General features: G+C 47.5%; 1 protein-coding gene across 3 annotated transcripts in view; it reads left to right on the top strand.

Moving 5' to 3' along the window:
• RPH3A (rabphilin 3A) overlaps window positions 1–22,106 on the top strand; it is a 138,190-nt gene that overhangs the window by 102,545 nt on the left and 13,539 nt on the right. For all 3 annotated transcript variants that reach the window (XM_038762833.1, XM_038762831.1, XM_038762832.1), the window contains 5 exons: window positions 1,310–1,546; window positions 4,639–4,718; window positions 11,196–11,270; window positions 13,571–13,680; window positions 14,768–14,894. In XM_038762833.1, the coding sequence (XP_038618761.1) occupies window positions 1,310–1,546; window positions 4,639–4,718; window positions 11,196–11,270; window positions 13,571–13,680; window positions 14,768–14,894 (629 nt within the window). The remainder of the gene's footprint in view (window positions 1–1,309; window positions 1,547–4,638; window positions 4,719–11,195; window positions 11,271–13,570; window positions 13,681–14,767; window positions 14,895–22,106) is intronic.

Here is a 22,106-nt window from a genome sequence, read left to right as displayed (position 1 = left end):
TTCTAAGTACTGGGATAGCCGTAAGGTAATCAAGTTGTCCCATGGGGGGCTCACAGTTTTAATCCCCATTTTACAGATGAGGTAACAGAGGCACAGAGAAGTTAAGCAGCTTGCCCAAGGTCTCACAGCAGACAAGTGGCAGAGCTGGGATTAGAACCCATGTCTTCTGACTTCCAAGCCCATGCTCTTTCCACTAAGCCATGCCATCCCAGCCCCGCAGCACTTATGTACTTATTTGTAATTTTATTTATTTATATTAATGTCTGTCTTCCTCTCTAGACCATAAACTCTTTTTGGGCAGGGAATGCATCTGTTGTATTTTTATATTGTATTCTCCCAGGTGCTTAGTACAGTGCTCTGAACACAGTAAGTGCTCAATAAATACAATTGACTGACTTACAACTACTAGTGATTTAACTCTAGGTTTAGGCCTCATGCCTCTTTCTGATCAACCATGAGACAACATGGTGGGTCAAATGGATTTGATGCAGGGGTATGTCAGTGGGAGCAGACCCTCTGGGCCCTCCCTGTCAGAGCTCAGCCAGAAACTGGCCTTGATAATGAGGTGATAGGAAACTCCCTGGCACTGCCCAACAGGGAGGTAAATGTAGTTCATTTGATGGCTGATTGAACTCAAGACTGATCTGCTTTCCTCTGAAGCCCTGAGGTCTGAAAGTGGCCTAGCTCAGATTGAGGGGCTCCCCAAGGACTCTCCTCCCACCTGTATATATGTATATATGTTTGTACATATTTATTACTCTATTTATTTATGTATTTATTTTACTTGTACATATCTATTCTATTTATTTTATTTTGTTAGTATGTTTGGTTTTGTTCACTGTCTCCCCCTTTTAGACTGTGAGCCCACTGTTGGGTAGGGACTGTCTCTATATGTTGTCAACTTGTACTTCCCAAGCGCTTAGTACAGTGCTCTGCACACAGTAAGCGCTCAATAAATACGATTGATGATGATGATGATGACGGTTCAGCCCCAGGGTCTCCCAGTAAACCAGAGGCTTTCCTGCCCCTACCCTGAGGATGGGAAGTAATCCCACTGGCATAGGGAGAGATCCACTTGACTTGCTCTAGTCATCTCTGGGGGGCTTTTCTGAGCCTGGTCCATACTACAGGAAATCACTTTCTAACAGAGGCCAGCTGTCCAGTGTTCTTGGGTGGAAGAGAAGCAGCTGGAAGTCTGGTCGTCTCCTTTCTTCCTCAACATTGAGACCACTTTCTGTTTCTCATCTATTTCCTCCTCTGCCCTCCCGTCACCACAGTCCCTAATGTCATGTTCCACTTTTTTCTTTAGCCCCAGCAGATGCAGTCCCGGCAGACCCTGACTATCCAACCATTCCCCGAGGAGAGCGAGCAGGGGGATCAGGAACCTACTTCGGGCCTGGGGTCAAGGAGGAAAGGGTGGTCCGCCAGCCAGGACCCTACTCACAAGCTGCAGCTCCCCCCGCCATGGTGGCCCCTGCCCGACAGCAGCCGCTGCCCCCGGATGAAGAGGAAGAGGAGGCCAACAGCTATGACTCTGACGAAGCAAGTAGGTAGTGCCAGTGCCATCCGGGTCTGGATCAGATTTAGGAAGTGGCACTGATGGACATGTGATAGCAGAAAGAGATGCCCACAAAAAATGCAGGGGGGAGGGTCATTGCCCTCGTGCCTCGAGATCTGTCGGGTTTGGTCCCCAGGGCTATTGTAGCAGCAGGCTAGATTCAGCCTCACCATACCCTGACCTCTGGCGGGGGAGGCACTGGAGTTGGTGAATACCATTCTCAAGGATGTTGAATTGAGTGGACACCCCAAGATTGGGTTAGTTGAAAGCAAAGCTCCACCGTATGGCCCAAAGAACATAAAGGTAAGCATTCCACATGCCATGATTTGCTCAGCTTCTTATGGGAAAGGGTATGTGTGGAAGTGTGTGTGTGTTTTTGTGTGGGGTTGAGTGTGTGTAACATGTACACAGAGGCTGGGGTGTCTTGTAAGGAGCTCTGTGTTTTTACTTTAACTAGAAGCAACCCTAGGTTATCCAGGAGGGAATCGGTGGAATTAGTCCTGCCCGCAGTCAAGGACCCGAGCATCATTCCACTGAGGCCCATGTCATGTTCTCCAGATTCTAAGTGCTTTTAGCACCCACTAAATAAGTAATCAGGGAAGGAATTGGGCTGAGTGAAGATGCCATTTCTCTTCATCTGTAAATAATAAACCTGAAAGCACAACCCAGTTTTGGCCACCCTGAATTATTTAGCCTTTAAATGTAACTTTCTCCAAACTTTAAGAAGAGAAATTCAGAGAAAGCCAGGGCCCCTCGGACCCAGCAGGAAGTGTGGGCAGGGCAGAAAGGGGCATAAGAGGTTCAGATACGGGAAACCACTGGAACCCACATCCCAGTTCTGCTCAGGCCCAAGCAAAGCAGGTTCCTCAGACGTGAATTCCACTAGATCCAGCCTCCAGCCTGCAGCGATTCCAACAGCACTTTGCAACAGTCAGGCATATGTGTCTGTCTGGGTGGAGCAGTTGAAGGGCAGAGAGGTATTCACTGTGTCAGAGCTATCTCAACTCCAGCCTTCAGAGGGGAGAGATGGGCTTGGTACCCTCTAATCCACAAGCACTGAAAGTCACTTTGAGGCTGCTTGACCCTTTTGACTCCAAAGTTGAATGTTCCTAAGGACAAATTTGATATTAGAGAGCAGCAGAATCTCAAACACTAGCAAAAGTGGAAGATGGGAAGCACCAAAAGCAGTTTTTGAGTGGCTTGTGGAGTGCATTTGGTTGCTGCTGCTGGGTGTGTGTGTGTGTGGTGTGTGTGGGTGTGTGTGTGTAAATACACTCATAGCTTGATCTCTCATTAGAAGAAGATACCACGGGTGGTGAAGTTACCTTCTGGGCACTGGATGTGTGACTAAAAAGGATTATGAAAGGCCCACAGTCTCAACCACACCATGGTAATTGTTGTATTTGTCAAGTGCTTACTATGTGCCAAGCACTGCTAAGCACTGGGATATTTTATTATAAACACCAAAATTACTACTAAAATCCACTATTATTACTGGGGTAGATATAGGACAATCACATCAGGCACAGTTCCTGCCCCAAATGGGGATCACGGACTTTGTGGGAGGGAGAGCAGGTATTTCATCCCAGTTTTACAGATAAGGAAACTGTGGCGCAGAGAAGTTAGGTGACTTACTCAAGGTCACGCAACTGGCAAGAAGTGGAGCCGGGTTACTAAGCACATGCTTAATCTGTGCATCCCTATGACATCGCCCAGAATGGCTGCCTAGGTCCCAAGAGAAGCAGTGTTGCCTAGTGAACAGAGCGTGGGACTGGGAGTCTGAGGGAGCTGGGTTTTAATCACAGTTTCACCCCTTGTCCGCTGTTTGAACTTGGGCAAATCACTTAACTTCTCTGTACCTCAGTTCTCTCCTCTGTAAAATGGAGATTAAGACTGTGAGTCCCATGTGGGATGTGGACTGTGTCCAACCTGATTAGTTTCTACCTTCCCCAGTGCTTAAGACAGTGCCTGGCACACAGTAAGCTCTTAACAAATACAATTAAAAAAAAGACCACATAGAGACAGAAACTTTCCTTGGTTCAAAGACTCAGTCTTGGAAGGAATTGTGCAGGAGAAGCAGTGTGGCTCAGTGGAAAAGAGCACGGGCTTTGGAGTCAGAGGTCATGGGTTCAAATGCCAGCTTCGCCAATTGTCAGCTCTGTGACTTTAGGCAAGTCACTTAACTTCTCTGGGCCTCAGTTCCCTCATCTGTCAAATGGGGATGAAGAATGTAAGCCCCCCGTGGGACAACCTGATCACCTTGTAACCTCCCCAGTGCTTAGAACAGTGCTTTGCACACAGTAGGCGCTTAATAAATGCCATCATTTTTATTATTGTTATTATTATTATCTGGTGACCTCTGAGCTCTGTGACCTCTGTGGCCTTGGCAGCCAGGACAGTTTAAGGCTCTTTCACTGGGGTGTTGCCGTGGGGGAGGTATGGGGCAGGTGTTTTGTCGTCCTTTGGATAAAACCACAGTGCAAGTTGATTCGGAAGGGGTGTTTGTGAATTGTGAAATATTTATTGATAAAATGATGACTTGAGCTTTGGAGATTGGGAAAATGCCCTGGGGACTGAGGCTTTGGTGTCAATATGCCAGAGCTCTATGACTGCTCTCCCACTGTCCTAACCCCAGACACTAGTAAAAACTAGTGTCTCACCCCCTCGTCCCCCTCTCCATCCCCCCCGTCTTACCTCCTTCCCTTCCCCACAGCACCTGTATATATGTATATATGGTTGTACATATTTATTACTCTATTTATTTATTTTACTTGTACATATCTATCCTATTTATTTTATTTTGTTAGTATGTTTGGTTTCGTTCTCTGTCTCCCCCTTTTAGACTGTGAGCCCACTGTTGGGTAGGGACTGTCTCTATATGTTGCCAATTTGTACTTCCCAAGCGCTTAGTACAGTGCTGTGCACATAGTAAGTGCTCAATAAATACGATTGATGATGATGATGATAACTAGGTTTCTGGCATGAAGTATGGGGCCCTAAGCTTAACCTGGGGCAGGGCAGGGATTTTCCGGCCAAGTGTTGTTTACTTGCTTTTGATTATCATCTCTTGCCTCTATTAGCTACTCTGGGAGCCCTGGAATTCAGCCTTCTCTATGACCAGGATAACAGCTCCCTGCAGTGCACCATCATCAAGGCCAAGGTAAGGGGTCCCCACCAGCTGCAGTCTTTAGCTCTGCAGCAGAGGGTGGGCGTCTGAGCCATCAACATGGGGAGGGATTTTCTCAGCCAAGATGACAAAGCTATCTCTCTCGTCAGGTTCACCTTGGGACATTGAGCAGGCCTGCAGTTTATAGATGAGTGGGGAAAGGAAAGCCAGCCCTATTATCTGACTTGTCATTTCCCATCTGATAGAAATTCAGTGAGATGATGGGATTCATATGCGTGGAGCAAGGCATGACCAAATTGAATCTTTGTTGTTTATTTCCCTGGGGGTTGCTCAGCAAGGAGGTGTTTAGCGGCTGTCCTGCCTCAGACACGGGTTGTTTAACTCAGAGTTGGCCACGACGCTCTCTCCGGGGGGGTTTGCAGCTGGGGTTCTGGTGACCCAACTCTAACGGGAGGCAAGTTTGGACTGAGCAGACCTGAATCCTACTGGAAGAGAGTTTAGGGGCCCTCCTGACAATCTCTAATTATTAGTATCTATTCAATCGTATTTATTGAGCCCTTACTCTGTGCACTGGGAGGGTACAATATAACACTAAACAGACACATTCCCTGACCAAACTGAGCTTACGTAGTGTTAGTATTTATTAAGCACTTACTGTGTGCAGAACACTGTACTAAGCTCTGGGAGAGAATTCACAAGTGGGAATTAGACATGGTCCCTGTCCCTTGGCGGGGCTTACAGTCTAATTACCCTCTAGGATAGATTCTTTCCAGCCATCTATGATGATGGTGATAATAACAATAATGATGACATTTGTTAGGCACTTACTATGTGCCAAGCACTGTCAGGTCAGATACAGTCCTCCCTGATGGGGCTCACAGTCTAAGAACTAGGAAGAAGAGGCATTTCATCCCCATTTTACAGGAGAGGAAATGGAGGCAGAGAGAAGTTAAGTGATCTGCACAAGGTCACACAGCAGACAAGTGGCAGAGACAGGATTAGAACCTAGAACCTCCTACTCAGGCCCAGGCTCTTTCCATTAGGCCTTGCTGCTTCTCTCCTGGGAGCAGAGCTTTGATGATCAGAGTTTTTGATTCCCCACCAGGAGCAGGAGTAATTGGTCTGGAGTTCTGAGGGGCTAGGAAGGAAAATTATTAAAAGCTGATTCCTCCCCGATTGGTCTCAGTGGGCTTGTTAAGGGAGACATTCAGAATTACCTTGATTGGATCTGGAGATCCATTTGTTTGAATCTGATAAGAAAAGTCCCCAGGGTTTTATTCTTTGTTTTTGCCTGAGAGTAGGAGCAAATGCATTTCTTTGGTTAGCAACCTTGTCCTCTAGTTCTTTCTCAGCATCAACTACCTTGTTGTGTTGCTGCAGTGTTGCAGCCCCCTCCCTGGGGATCTCTTCCAGCCTCAGGCCAAGGCCCCAGGTCTGACAGGGAAAAAGCCATTTCCAGGGTTTGGGCTTTTAGCAACATCAGTTGCCAAACATCCCTGCTTAACCCGCTGCACCTTTCCCAAAGTTAATGATGTGTATATATCTATAATTCTATTTATTTATTTTGATGCTATTGATGCCTGTTTGTTTTGTTGTCTGTCTCCCCCTTCTAGACTGTGAGCCCATTGTTGGGCAAGGGATTGTCTTTACCTGTTGCCAAATTGTATTTTCCAAGCGCTTAGTACAGTGCTCTGCACAGAGTTAAAGCTCAATAAATATGAATGAATGAATAGAAGCTAGTGGACCATGGCCCTGTACTGTGTTCAGAGCACTGTACTAAGCATTTGGGAGAGTGCAATAAAACAGAATTGGCAGACATGTTCCCTGCCCACAACGAGCTTATAGTCAAGAGGGGAGGTGTGAGCCAGAAACACCTGCATTGTGACTCTCACGGAGGGCGGCCTGGAGATCCCCTGGTCCCTTGGATCCCCCCATGCAGAGAAACTGGACTCTTCACAGTACTGTGGAGAGGACAAGAGATTGGCCAAGGAGGAAGAGGAGGCTGAAAAAGAGGCAGCAAATACAGGGAGAAACTTCTAAATCTGGAGTTCAAAAAATGTGCTATAAGCAACAGAAAGCCCAGCTTGTTTGGGTGGTGATCTTGGCTAGGGATTCCAGAGAGAACAGTGGCAACAGTTTATTCATTCAATTCAGTCATATTTTTTGAGCACTTACTGTGTGCAGAGCACTGTACTAAGCACTTGGAAGAGTACACTAGAACAATAAACATGCACATTTTCTGCCCACAACATCTAGAGGGTTCTCACCAAGGTGCCAAAAGCACCACCTTAACAGCTCTGGGCTTTATGACACAGTTTTTGTTCCTACAACAACATGGGGGTGGAGGGAGCAGGTGGTAGCAGGGGTGAGGGGCAAAGAACCACTTCTCTGGGGAATTTTCAAGCCCAGACTTCCCCTGGGAAACTGATTTGCATTTCTCCCATGATCTTCTCACCTGCTATCACCTCCAGGCTCTGCCTGTGTCCACAGAGAGCTGCCTGCTTACCCTGCTGGGGTTTACAAATTGCTTTGAGGATGGATGAAGAGGCTGCAGGATTTTGCCAGTATTCCAGCCGTGCAAGCTGTGCTCAGCGGGGACTAGGCTGCGCTGGAAATAGGGGCCAAGCCACAAAGCAAGGGTTGATTTTGGGGGAGAGTGTTTTTGCACAGGGCCAGCCCCTATGGATGTGGCCATGGGGCCCCCAGCTGCTGCCCAGGGCAGGATTGGCTGTGTGAGATACTGTCTCTGCTGCAGTCTCCCTGCCCTACAGCTGTTAGTAGAAAGAGAAGCAGAACAGCTGCCAGTCGTGGCTTCAGAGGCTGCAGGTGGGAAAAGGAGAGGAGGAGAATGAGCATGCCGAGGAAGGGGCTGAGCCCAGATGGGACTCCGGGGTACCCCTGGCTGCAGGGGGAGTGTGAGACCGTCAGGCCCAGAGGATATGTCTTCCATCCCTCCCAGAGGAAAAGAGATGTCTCTGGCTGGGGCTGCAACCTGGGCAGGTGAGTTGGGGAGAAAGGGGAGAGGAAGGAGAAGCATTTCTAAAACCCTTAGGACTCTGCCGGCCTCTTCTATCTTCTTTTTTTTTTCTAATGGAATTCATTAAACACTTACTATGTGCCACCGTAAGTACTAAATACTGAGTAGATACAGGCTAATCAGGCTGAACACAGTCCGTCTCCAACATGGGACTCAGAATCTTAATCCCCAATTTATGGATGAGGTAAACGAGGTACAGAAAGATGAAGTGACTTGTCCAAGGTCACACAAGCAGATGAGTGGCGGAACTGGGATTAGAACTCAGGTCCTTCTGATTTCCAGGCCCCTGCTCTATCCACTAAGCCATGCTCCTTCTCTAAATTGTGAGCTCCTTGTGAACAGTCAGTCAATCATATTTATTGAACAATTACTGTGTTCAGAGCACAAAACTAAGCACTTGGGAGAGTACTATATAACAGAAACATTCCCTGCCTACACTGAGCTTACAGTCTAGAGAGTGTCTATCATCTGTTATTTTTTTACTCTCCCAAATGCCTAATACATTGTTCTGCACACAAGTCCTCAGTAAATATGATTGATTGATATTGATTGATTGTTAGTGTACTCTCCCAAGCACTTAGTACAGTGCTCTGAGCACAGTAAACATTCAATAAATACCACTGATTGATTGATCCCAAAGGGGCAAAGGCTACCCTGGTATTTGCTTTTGAGGTAGGGAGTGCGTGATCAGGGGCTTCCTTGTACCAGAAGCCCCTAATGTTACCAGGCTCCCTACTTCTCCAGTGTTGGGGTAATGGAGAGCAAAAGAAGAAATGATGGCTGGGTTGCATGATCTCCTTAGGGCATTCCTAGATTGTGGGGTAGGGTGAGCATCCCTGGGGGTGGAGGACCAAGGTCAGAAGCAGAAAAATGTTTACCTGTGTTCAAAGGATTCAAGGATTGCTAGAAAATGTAGAAACCTAAATAATACTATATAAAGTTGTCCTTTGAAGACCCCAGTTATGCTGAAATGCACCTCTGACTGTTTATGTGGCTGGGAAGGCCAATGCAGGACCCAAGTCCCAGCCTCATTGTGCACACAAAAAGGCTGTCTCTTATATTGTTATGCTTAATGTTTTCAGCCCCTGGCACTGGTGTTTTGTTTTTTATGTTTGGTGTTTTTAATGGTGTTCGTTAAGTGCTTACTATGTGCCAGGCACTCTACTAAGCTCTGTTGTAGATTGAAGTTGATCAAGAATCAGGTTGGACACAGTCCATGTTCATTCATTCAGTCAATCCTATTTATTGAGCACTTACAGTATTGCAAAGCACAGTACTAAGCTTATGGGAGAGTACAATACAACAATATGCAGACAAATTACCTGCCCACCATAAGCTTACAGTCAAGAGTCCCTGTCCCATGTGGGACTCACAGCCTTAATCCCCATTTTACAGGGGAGGTAACAGAGGCACAGAGAAGTTAAGGGACTTGCCCCAGGTCACACAGCAGACAAGTGGCAGAACTGAGATTAGAACCCAGGTCTTCCAACTTCCAGTGCCTCTTTCCTTACCAAGCTTTTCCTTGAAGAGAGCTATTCCTTTCATTCATTCAATCATATTTATTGAGCACTTACTTTGTGCAGAGCACTGTACTATGCACTTGGAAAATACAATTTGGCCACTATCCCTTAAAATGGATTACCCTTTAAAAGGGGGTGCTCAAAACCCTCCATGGGGATTCTGCCTAGTCCCCTACCACATAACACCTGGGGAAGATAGCAAAAAAAAATCTAACAATAATCCTCTTGAAACTCTTCAAAACCTCCCACTGTGGCTCAAATTAAATCCCAGATTGGCAAGGAGACTTCTTTAACCTATTTTCATGATGGCAGTGAGCCACCCTGATCCATCGTCAGGGATTAACTCCCAGTTTTCAGCTGAGATACAATATTGTCTGAGGCTTTATTTTACCATGTCTTTAAAACGTTTTCAAAAACACATGCCACTTGAGAAAGGCTAGTGCCCCCCTCCTCCCCTGCAGCACAGTCCAGAAGCCCTGCTCTCCAGGACAAGTCAACAGCTGGGAATCATCCCGGCCGATCTGCTGCACCTTAGAGCAGGCCCAGATCCTCTGCGGAAGGGGAGGGGAGTGTTTTCTTGCTCCCCATTATCCAGGCTCTGTGCGGCTAGCCCCCTGCCTATTAATGGTATTTGTTAAGTGTGTACTATGTGCCAGGCGCTGTATGAAGCACTGTGGTAGATACAAGCTAATCAGGTTGGACACAGTCCATTTCCCACATGAGGCTCAGTCTTAATCCCCATTTTACAGAAGAGGTCACTGAGGCACAGAGAAATCAAGTCACTTGCCCAAGGCCACAGCATACAAGTGGCAAAGTTACGATTAGAACCCATGTCCTTATTAATAATAATAATTGTGATATTTGTTAATCTCTTACTATATGTCCAGCACTGTTCTAAGCACTGAGGTAGTTACAAGGTAATCAGGCTGGATATAGTCCCTGTCCCACATGGGGCTCACAATCTTGATCCTCATTTTACAGATGAGGGAATGGAGGCACAGAGAAGTTAAGTGACTTGCCCAAGGTCACTCAGCAGACATGTGGTAGAGTTGGGATTAGAACCCAGGTCCTTCTGACTCCCAGCCCTTTCCACTCTTTCCATTGTCACATTACTTCTCATAATGTTCGTTGTTAAGCACTTACTATTTGCCAAGCACTGTATTAAGCGATGGGGTAGATACAATATAAGCAGATTGGACACAGTCCCTGTGCACCTGGGGCTCACAGCCTAAGGGACAGCTTGCAGCATAGCAAGCACGGCACCTCATAGCACCTAGGCAGGCCCAGAGCTTCTTCCTGGAGTAGGGTTGGGGAGGTGGGGGTGACATGGGGTTCTCCCAGTTCAGCTGGACCATCATCATCATCATCAATCGTATTTATTGAGCGCTTACTATGTGCAGAGCACTGTACTAAGCACTTGGGAAGTACAAATTGGCAACATCTAGAGACAGTCCCTACCCAACAGTGGGCTCACAGTCTAAAAGGGGGAGACAGAGAACAAAACCAAACATACAAAATAAAATAAATAGGATAGATATGTACAAGTAAAATAAATAAATAGAGTAATAAATATGTACAAACATATATACATATATACAGGTGGTGTGGGGAAGGGAAGGAGGTAAGATGGACCAGATCTGTGTGCATCCTTCCCTCTATGTGGAGCTGAAGGAGGGACAGGGGGAGAAAGGGACATCCTCCAGGGGGGGCCTGCAGGAGGGGATTGCTCTATGTTTCTGTCTGGAGTGAGTTTTGCTAAACATCCTTCTCTAAAGCAGGAAGTAGTAGCTGTAACATTTATTGAGCACTTGTGGTGGTGCACTGTACTAGGCACTTGGGAAGTGCAGAATAGCAAAAAGACACAGTCTCTGCCCACAGAAAGGTTACTCCCCAACTAGGGAGACCGAATGGAAGAGTCGTGGTTCTCATGTGCTCCCCTGGCTTCTCTTACAGGGGTTAAAGCCGATGGATTCCAATGGTTTGGCTGATCCCTATGTGAAGCTGCATCTCTTACCAGGAGCCAGCAAGGTAACGTATCCTTGGGTATCATGTTCAGACCTCTCTGGCCGACGGGTGAGGGCTGCAGATCAAATTACTGCTGATTTGGGGTTTCCATGTGTGAGCTCCTGCGTTCCCAGATATCACTGTACCGGGTTCAGTGGGAAGCTGTCCTGCAGGGACAGAGGCTAGCCCTGTCTGGTCTGGATCTCTGACCGGATGGGGAATTCAAGTACGGTTTTGACCACCCTATTGAGGGGTGGTCAGGAAGGACTGTAAAGGCCAGGTTCTGGCTCCTGAGGCTTTAGCTCCTGAGTCTCCAGCTGGAAGAGGCTAATGAATGTGTGTCAACTGGAAAGCCATATCCTGAAGCGTGGGTAGCACAGCCTACTCTTGGAGTCCAAGCTGCTCTCTCCTTGACTCACAGTGAGGCCAATCCACCTTGCAGCTCATGAGCCTGTGGAGGAGGCTTTTCTCTTGAAAGCTGGCACTAGTCCCGCCCCTATGATCCCTTGGCCAGCCCTTCCCCCTCCTAGACATCCCATATTCCTCCTGCAGCTCCCCACTTCTCTGGGCCCCAGGACTACAAACACCTGCCTGCAGCAAACACTGAATCCCTCAAACACAAGGAGAACCGAAAGGAGAGGTAGAGCCTACTTTACTAAATTTCTTTGAAGCCTCCCGCCTGATTGATTAAAGCCCTGGGCTTGTGGGCCAGTGCTTATTTTATGGCTGTCTTCAACGGGTTGGGTTGGTGAACATGTCCTCACCCCACAGATTACCCAAGAGGCTTTTGGATAATTCTCCCTGACACCGATGCTCAGGGAACTGGCCCCATGTTGGATGGCAGTAGGTTCAAACCTCTGGATGTTCAAAAGAAATGACCTTGGTACGAAATGATGTGCTCTCTCCTCAGAGAAATGGAATTCTTTTCCAGCCCTTCCACCTGGCAGTAACAGAGTCTGTTCTAGCCCTGAATAATTACATCAGGCAGGTCATCTTGAAATTGAGTCGGCAGCCGAGAGGAGCTGCAGAGGTGACATTGCCAATGCCACTCGAAGCAGCTGATGTTCAATCTCATTATCACAAACATCTGAAAGATCAATTTGCTTTGAAGGCTCTCCATGTTCTAATTAAAGCTGGGAAAAATATTTACCAGTTCTGAGAGGGCTTCCTATTTACTTTGTGGCCACAAAAAAAAAATGTCTCTAATCTCCATCTCTGGCAATCCAGACAAAATATAGCAAAGAGTCAGTTTTCCATATGAACCCTTGTCACGGTGCAGCCCAGGGTCCTCCCGACTTTATATCTTGGGGCTTTCAGACTTTGTCTCTTATCAAATCACTGAGAGTGTAAATGACTGGAATTCCAATTTAGATTGGGAATGGAAACTCACCAATCATGGTGTTGGTCAGAGCAGTCAGGTTGGGGTGACAGCTTATTGTCCTGAAAAGGGGTGACCAGAAGAAGGCACACACATATAAACACACTGATAATATAAACACACACATTTCCTCTCCTCTCTTTCCCTGGTGGTTTTGGTTCTTCATCTCTGCCTCCTTAGTCCTAGTTGAGAGGTATTTCTTAAAGAAACCTTGGCTCTTCTTCTTAGATTCTGCTGAAGATGTGAAAAACTGAAACTTCTGAGGTTAGAGATACATGTGAGGCCCCTGCTTGAGGTAATTTCTTGGGCATTCCCAGCCCTCTAAGCTCCTCAGTTACCTTCCCCCGATACCACAGGACCTGACGACACCCCTGGTGGCATTCAGGGTGGGCAGAAGCCACCCAGGACAGAGGACAGTCTTCCCTCCACTCACTCCTGGCACAAACGGAGACCTACCTGCCCTTCCAACTTTCCAAACATAAGCAAGGACCACTTCCCTGGAGCCATGAGGCACCCACATGTTGCAACCTCCAGAGTAGAGTTTACCAGCCACCATTTTTCACAGTTAATTGTTTTTATTGTTGAATTGTATTTTGCTTTCTTTGCCTTCTAGCCTTTTGTTCTCTCTGTCCTCCCAGATTGTGCTTAGATTGTGAACACCTTGAGGGGCAGCCCAGATGCCTTGATTTTCTTGAAATCACCCAGCTTGGCACAGTGCTTGGCACACTGAAAATGCTTCATAGATGTTAGTAACAATAATTTGGGTAGTGCCTGTGCTGCCAGCATAGCTCCTTCTGGAAGAGATAGGAGCCTGGGATCTCTTGAACGATTCTTATCAGGAAGCCATTCAGGCCTGTTAAAGAAACCAACCGTGAGAGTTGGTTCTATGAAATGTAGGCTCAGCTCAGGGTCCAGTGGTTGAGTTTTTCTTTTTTATCATTAACAGTCCAACAAACTGAGAACGAAGACCTTGAGGAACACACGGAACCCTGTCTGGAATGAAACCTTGATCTACCACGGTATTACCGATGAGGACATGCAGAGGAAAACCCTGAGGTGTGGTGTGTGGAAGAGGTTGGGGGGAGGAAGGGGAGGAGGAGGAGGAAGAGGAAGGAGAGGAGGAAGCAGAGCTACCCACATCTGCTGGGATTAGGGTCTGGTAAATTCAGACTTCTCAGTGGAGGCTCGGGAATGCTCATCCTTGGATTCTGGACCAGAGATGGCTCTTTCAAGGCTAGTGCCTAGAGACTATAAGCTTCTGGATTTACTCTGGTACAATGCTTAGCACCTCAGCAATGACACTGGGGGCTTAATGAGTAGCTTGTGACTGGCTCAATCAATCAGTGATATTTACTGAGCATGTACTAGGTGCAAAGTACTGTACTAATTACTTGGGAGAGTACAGTACAGCAGAAATGATAGGTATGTCCCATGCCCAAAGGGAGTTTACAGTCTAGAGGCCTGTAAGGATATACACCAGAGTTTCTGAAGAGAGACTGCCCCTCTGAAGGTAAAATGGACCTGTTTGCTGCCACCGTATGCTCCAGAACAAGAGTGGTGGGCAGGGAGAAGGGCAGAGGAGACAGTGGTGACATCAAATCTTGCAGGCCAATGGACTCCTATTTAATGATTAATTCATATTCCTGAGCACCAAATGGCACCCATCAAGCCTACAGAAGTCAGGGCACCTCCCCATTATCCCCAAGGGGTAGTTATCTTCCCTTAGTAAGATGATGTTTCCATCAGTATTATTCTTATTATATGATATGCTTCTTTCCTCACTTCCACAGTGCTCTGAGCCAAGTGTGGGGTGGCTACGAGATAATCAAATTGGGCACAGTCCCTGTCCCCAATGGGATTCACAGTGTAAGAGATGGGGAGAATAGTAGCAATAGTATTTATTAATCACTTACTGTGTGCATAGCCCTGTACTAAGTGCTGGGAAAGAGTAGACAGGTGGAATTAGACTAGGACCCTGTCCCTCCATGGGCTCACAATCTATGAGAACAGACATATGTGATGTCCTGAGAATCCCCAGGCATCTCGAAGGGGGGATTTCTATTAGTTTGTTCTCCTGGCACGAAGCTAAGAAAGCCCCCAGTCCTATTCCCCAGCTGAGATGTATGCTTCCTCTTGTGCACAGGATCTCTGTCTGTGACGAAGACAAGTTTGGCCACAATGAATTTATCGGTGAAACAAGATTCTCCTTGAAGAAACTGAAACCCAACCAGAAAAAGAACTTCAACATCTGCCTGGAGAGAGTCATTCCGGTGAGTTTCCTCATTCTCGAGACTTGGTGCCATTAAACTAATTAGCTTAAATGTTTTTAAATGGAGGCCCTCGTCCATGAGACCTGAGGTGCTGGAGAATCGCCTATATAGCAGAAGAAAATGGCAGGGGTCAGGGGAGGGAAAGGAGGAGGAAGGAGACAAAGCTGAAGCCATGGCAGGACTACATGAAGATGGTGAATCCCCCTGCTGGGCTGGTGTTCAGCCTGTTTCCACTGCACCAAAGCAGCCGCAACTGTAGTGATAGCTCCTGCAACAGAACTAGTTGGTAATGGCAAGAGGCTGCAGCCACAGCACAGTCAGAGCTACCACAGTGAAGTGTAAGAGTGGCCCCCTGCTTCTCCCCTCCTTTCTTCAGTCCTCTTCTTCTCCCTTCCCTTCCCTGATGATGGCAGAGGGGCGAGGAAAAGGAGATATTTGAGAGAGGGAGCCTACAGCCGAACTAAGACCTATTTTGCTATTGCCTGAGACTTCCCAAGGGGCCACATCTGCATGGCCAAAACGAACCAGGGGCCACTAGCGGAGGGACTCCAGGCAGTGGAGACCACTGGATCAACAAGACCTCAAAAAATCCACTTTGAGGTAAGGATGCAGTAGGTAGAGCATTACACACCACGAAAAGGGGAGAAGAGGATGCAATCAGGGCACTCCAAACAGGTCCCCGTCCTTGCTCCCTCCCTCCCTCCCCCAATGCTATTCTCCACTGCCCAGCTAAAGCTGTCAATATAGCAGCTGGAAGAGTGGGGAGCATAGGGTGGGGCCAGAAACACACCCATATGGAGCTGGCAAAGAAGGGAGGAGGGGGACTACCAGAAAGATTGAAAAGTCAGGGATGGTGAGCAGGCTGTCCTCTTCACCCCAGATGTAAGGAACAACGTGGCCTAATGGGCAGACCTGGGAGCCAGAGGACCTGGGCTCTAATCCCAGCTTCACCACTTGTCAGCTGTGTGACCTTGGGCAGTCACTTCACTTCTTTGCGCCTCAGTTACCTCATCTGTAAAATGGGAATTAAGGCTGAGTCCCTTGTCGAAGAGGGACTTTGTCCAAGCTGATTATCTTGTATCTGCCCCAACGTTTAGTACAGTGCCTAACACACAGTAAGCACTTAGCAAGCATCATTAAAAAAAGTGTACTGAGCAAACACAGCCATCCAGTCAGAGAGTATTGAGAGAACAACCAACAAACTAAAATGGGCAGAGGCAGAGCCCATCCAGCAGTGGTCAGCAGCGTGGTTCAGTGGAAAGAGCACGGACTTGGGGTTCAGATGTCATGGGTTCTAATTCCAGCTCCGGCACTTGTCAGCTGTGTGAATTTGGGCAAGTCACTTAACTTCTCTGTGCCTCAGTTCCCTCATCTGTAAAATGGGGATTAAGACTGTGAACCCCACGTGGGACAACATTGATTACCTTGTATCCCCCCAGAGCTTAGAACAGTGCTTGGCACATAGTAAGTGCTTAACAAATATCAACATTATTATTATTATTAGGTGAACCAAGTCCACCTTTGTTGAGTCCTGGGAATTGCAAATTGGAGCCAGGAAGAAGGTAGAACCTTCCTGGGGCTGGGGGAACCTGTGGTGTGCTAATAATTGTTTGGAGACCAAAAGGTCATTTTGAATTTCTTTCTGCCAGGCCCCAAACCCTGTAAATGTATTTATATCTACCCTTTGGTTTTGAAGATGACTCTGCTGTTGGTAAGATCTTAGCTATCTAGCGGAGTGAGGGTGAATATCTGATTGAATCGGCCCCAAAGGTTCCTACCACAGGTCTCCGTTCTCCCAGATCCATCCTAGGGCCTGGCTTGAGCCTGAGGCATGGAATATCCAGTGACCCTTCCCCAGCTGGCTTGCCTCTAACCACTGGGCCGTCCCTTGTTGATGGATCTGCCGAGAAGTACCCTAGTGCCCACCACCTGCTCGCCTGGACCCTGCGACACAACTCGGAGTTCCAGGCTGGCCACAGTGTCATGCTTTGACCCACAGAGACAGTTCCTGCCCAGAGTGTCCGGTCAGCCACCTGTTCCCCTAATGAAAATGAACTGCAGGACAACATTTCACCATTTTGTCTTAATAAGAGGCTCTTCTGCCCTGATCCCTGGCTTCTAGGGGTGGGCTGGTTGTGGGGAGAAGGTGATCAGCCAATCAGTCCAACTCAAGGTGAAATCCAGGGCTGGGATTTTGGGAAAATCAATGTGTACTTAAGCACGCTTGGGAGGTAGGCACTGCTTCCCAGCAGGGAGTTTTCCCTCTTCCTTTGGCTAAACCCCTCCTGGGAAGGAAACAGTCTGGGATAGTTTTGAGGGAAGAGAAATCAAGAGGCCCACCTATTTAGAATGGGTAGTTGCTCCCTTTGGTAGAAGCAGGTGAATTGGCCAGATAACAACAATCAAAAATAATGATAATAATTGCAGCATTTGTTAGGCATTTACTCTGCCCCAAGCACTATGCTAAGCACTGGGGCAGACACACACTGTATCAGATAAGATACAGTCCCTGTCCCACATGGGGCTCACAGTCTATGGGGGAAGGAGAACCAGTAGGCTGTGACCCGAGATTCCCTCCTCCATAAGACCAGCTTCCTGCTCCTGCCCATACTATTCCAACCTTTCCCGCTCAGCCGCTCACTGTCTCCTTGTTGGGAAGCCTGCACTGAGGTAGGATGGGCCTGGGCCACAGCCTCCTCCTACCAGATGGTCTGCTCAAGATGGATTATTTGTGTGCACGGCATAATATTTTTATAACACAGGCCAACAGAAGCAGACAAAACAAGGAAAATTGCAGGGAAAAATAACACCGAATGCCACAGACCTCAAAACAAATAATTACCGAAAGTCAAGGGAATTATATGTTCTTACATGTATTTTTGCAAGATAATTGCTGGTTTCACACCTGCTTTTCATTTAATTTTATTCTCTGAAGAGGGCACACATTGAAGCAAAAGTTACTTTCCAACTGGGGCCCTTTGTGCTTTGGGAAGAGAAATCACTTTGTGAAACTTAAGTTATTTAATAAACCACAACCCCAAGCCCAGCAATTCTGGGAAAGGTTTAGAATTAACTCCCTAATGACATCCTGGACAGAAGCCAACAGCGGTCCAGATCCTGGAACCAAAAGCCCTCTCTGGATAACTTCCCACTGGTGTATTTTTTTCCCGGTACTTAGTACAGTGCTTTGTGCATAGTAAGTGCTTAATAATATCAATACTTCTACTGCTGACATGCCTGGCCAGCTGTGTATATACGAAGGTGGCACTTCCAGGGCTGGGCCACTGTTTATTAATTAATAATAATACTAATAATGATAATGGTATTTGTTAAGCAGTTAATAGTCATAATGGTATTTGCTAAGTGCTTACTATGTGCCAAGCACTATTCTAAGCACTGGGGTAATAATAGTAATAATGATGGCATCTGTTAAGCACTTACTATATGCCAAGCATTGTTCTAAGCCTTGGGGAGGGAACAAAGTAATCAGATTGTCCCACATGGGGCTCACAGTCTTAATCCCCATTTTCCAGATGAGGTAACTGAGGCACAGAGAAGTTAATTGACTTGCCCAAAGTCACACAGCTGATAAGTGGTAGAGCCAGGATTAGAACCCATGACCCTCTGACTCCCAAGCCTTTGCTCTGTCCACTATGCCATGCTGCCATGTGCAAGTTGGCACATGCAGTTGAATGCAAGAATTGCTCTATGGCCCTTCAGTTGGGGTAGATACAAAGTAATCAGGCTGTCCCACGTGGGGCTCACAGTCTTTATCCCTATTTTACAGAAGAGGGAACTGAGGCACAGAATAGTGAAGTGACTTGCCCAAGGTCACACAGCAAGCAAGTGGCAAAGCTGGGATTAGAATCCAGGTCCTTCTTATTCCCAGACCCGTGCTCTATCCTCTTGGCCAAACTGGCAAAGTCAGTCCGTCAGTCAATCGTATTTATTGAGGGTTTACTGTGTGCAAGCACTAAATTAAGCACTTGGGAGAGTACAGTATGACAATAAACAGACACATTTCCTGCCCACAATGAGTTCACAGTCTAGAATCTAGTTGGTAAAGGCCAACAAAGTGATGCAGGACCAGGTCCCCAGGACCCTGCCCCTTCTCCCGAGGAGACCATTCAGGTTCCAGCCCTGGAGGGGTTTCAGATCATGTCTAAGGGAGGACCGTGGCAGGACTCAAGACCTCATCCACTGGCTGTTGGTCCCCACTCCTCTGAGAAGAGCTTGTGTTCAGCCTGCCTAGAAGCTGGGTCAGAGCCAAGTTGGCCACTGAGAGGAGGAATGAGCAATCGACACCACTACAGGACTTCTGCATCACAAAGGAAATGTGCATCCCAATGTGGCCATCCAGTGGCTGGCTGAGAACATTTCATTCCCAAGGCAGAGGTGCCAGTATACATGCATTCTCCTCCACTGGCACCATCCTGCTCCTCTCATGGCTTTTCCGGGAGTAAGTGGAGCCAGGGCCCAGAGCAGCACAGCCCCCGCCTGGGAAAGGGGCACAAGGGCAGAGAACAGGGGAGAAGAGGAGGGGGTTGCTACCAGCCAGCGGGTGACTTGGGAGTCATCATCATCATCATCATCATCAATCGTATTTATTGAGCGCTTACTATGTGCGGAGCACTGTACTAAGCACTTGGGAAGTACAAATTGGCAACATATAGAGACAGTCCCTACCCAACAGTGGGCTCACAGTCTAAAAGGGGGAGACAGAGAACAAAACCAAACATACTAACAAAATAAAATAAATAGAATAGATATGTACAAATAAAATAAATAAATAAATAAATAGAGTAAAAAACATGTACAAACATATATACATATATACAGGTGCTGTGGAGAAGGGAAGGAGGTAAGATGGGGGGATGGAGTGGGGGACGAGGGGGAGAGGAAGGAAGGGGCTCAGTCTGGGAAGGCCTCCTGGAGGAGGTGAGCTCTCAGCAGGGCCTTGAAGGGAGGAAGAGAGCTAGCTTGGTGGATGGGCAGAGGGAGGGCATTCCAGGCCCGGGGGATGACGTGGGCCGGGGGTCGATGGCGGGACAGGCGAGAGCGAGGTACGGTGAGGAGATCAGCGGTGGAGGAGCGGAGGGTGCGGACTGGGCTGTAGAAGGAGAGAAGGGAGGTGAGGTAGGAGGGGGTGAGGTGATGGACAGCCTTGAAGCCCAGGGTGAGGAGTCTGTGGCCAGCCTGCAGTATTACACCCAGTCATGTGCCCAGATGCTCCTTCCCTGTCAGTGTTGGGAGAAGAGGAAGGGGCACAGATTGGGGGCAACGCTGTAGATTGTAAAATCATTATGGGCAGGGAACATGTCTGCTATTTCTGTTGTATTGTACCCTCCTAAGTGCTTAGTATGGTGCCCTGCACCTAGCAAGTGCTCAATAAATTGACCCGGGGCTGGCAAAGGTGACGCTCCTCCTGCTCTCTTTTCTCTGCTACCTCACTCTCCTGGCCCTCACTCCCCTTCTGGGTCCATGCTGACTCTGCTTCCCCCCTCTCTCTCACAGAGCAGCTGTCAGCTCTGGGATTGAGGGATATAGCCAACAGAGGATGGAGGAGGGAGAGACAAGGGGAGACTCAACAATCCCACCTTAGTTTCCCTCCTGCAGCAAGCCTCAAGTGTCCACCTTTGTGTGTGTGTGTGTGTGTATTTAAGTGTTTACTATGTGCCAGGCACTATACTAAGGGCTGGGAACCTGTATATATGTATATATGTTTGTACATATTTATTACTCTATTTATTTTACTTGTACATATCTATTCTATTTATTTTATTTTGTTAGTATGTTTGGTTTTGTTCTCTGTCTCCCCCTTTTAGACCGTGAGCCCACTGTTGGGTAGGGACTGTCTCTATATGTTGCCAACTTGTACTTCCCAAGCGCTTAGTACAGTGCTCTGCACACAGTAAGCGCTCAATAAATACGATTGATGATGATGTTGATGATGATGATAATGACAGATACAAGTTTGGACACAGTCCATGTCCTACTTGGAGCTCAGTGGAAAGAGCACAGGCTTGGGAGTCAGAGGTCGAGGGTTCAAATCCCGGCTCCTTCACTTAGCTGTGTGACTTTGGGCAAGTCACTTAACTTCTCTGTGCCTCAGTTACCTTATCTGTAAAATGGGGATTAAGACTGTGAACCCCAAGTGGGACAATCTGATTACCTTGCATGGCCCCCGGTGCTTAGAACAGTGCTTGGCACTTAATAAGAGCTTAACAAATGCCATCATTATTATTAATCCCCATTTTACAGATGAGGTAACTGAGGCACAGAGAGGTTAAGTGACTTGCCCAAGATGACACAGCAGACAAGTGGCGGAGCCAGAATTAGTCAGATTCCCTTCTGACTCCCTGGCCCTTGCTCTAATAATAAAAATTGTGGTATTTGTTAAGCATTTATTATGTGCCAGCACTGTTCTAAGCTCTGGACTAGATGCAAGGTAGAGCACAGTCCCTGTCATCATCATCATCATCATCAATCGTATTTATTGAGCGCTTACTATGTGCAGAGCACTGTACTAAGCGCTTGGGAAGTACAAATTGGCAACATATAGAGACAGTCCCTACCCAACAGTGGGCTCACAGTCTAAAAGGGGGAGACAGAGAACAAAACCAAACATACTAACAAAATAAAATAAATAGAATAGATGTGTACAAATAAATCAAATAAATAAATAAATAGAGTAAAAAAATATGTACAAACATATATACATATATACAGGTGCTGTAGGGAAGGGAGGGAGGTAAGATGGAGGGATGGAGAGGGGGACGAGGGGGAGAGGAAGGAAGGGGCTCAGTCTGGGAAGGCCTCCTGGAGGAGGTGAGCTCTCAGCAGGGCCTTGAAGGGAGGAAGAGAGCTAGCTTGGCGGAGGGGCAGAGGGAGGGCATTCCAGGCCCGGGGGATGATGTGGGCCGGGGGTCGATGGCGGGACAGGCGAGAGCGAGGTACAGTGAGGAGATCAGCGGCGGAGGAGCGGAGGGTGCGGACTGGGCTGTAGAAGGAGAGAAGGGAGGTGAGGTAGGAGGGGGCGAGGTGATGGACAGCCTTGAAGCCCAGGGTGAGGAGTTTCTGCCTGATGCGCAGATTGATTGGTAGCCACTGGAGATTTTTGAGGAGGGGAGTGATATGCCCAGAGTGTTTCTGAACAAAGATAATCCGGGAAGCAGCATGAAGTATGGATTGAAGTGGAGAGAGACACGAGGA

The sequence above is a fragment of the Tachyglossus aculeatus genome, chromosome 21 (assembly GCF_015852505.1).
Source record: "Tachyglossus aculeatus isolate mTacAcu1 chromosome 21, mTacAcu1.pri, whole genome shotgun sequence".
Taxonomy (NCBI): Eukaryota; Metazoa; Chordata; class Mammalia; order Monotremata; family Tachyglossidae; genus Tachyglossus; species Tachyglossus aculeatus.
The sequence above is the reverse complement of the archived record's forward strand: the minus strand, read 5'-3'. Positions and strand labels throughout refer to the sequence as shown.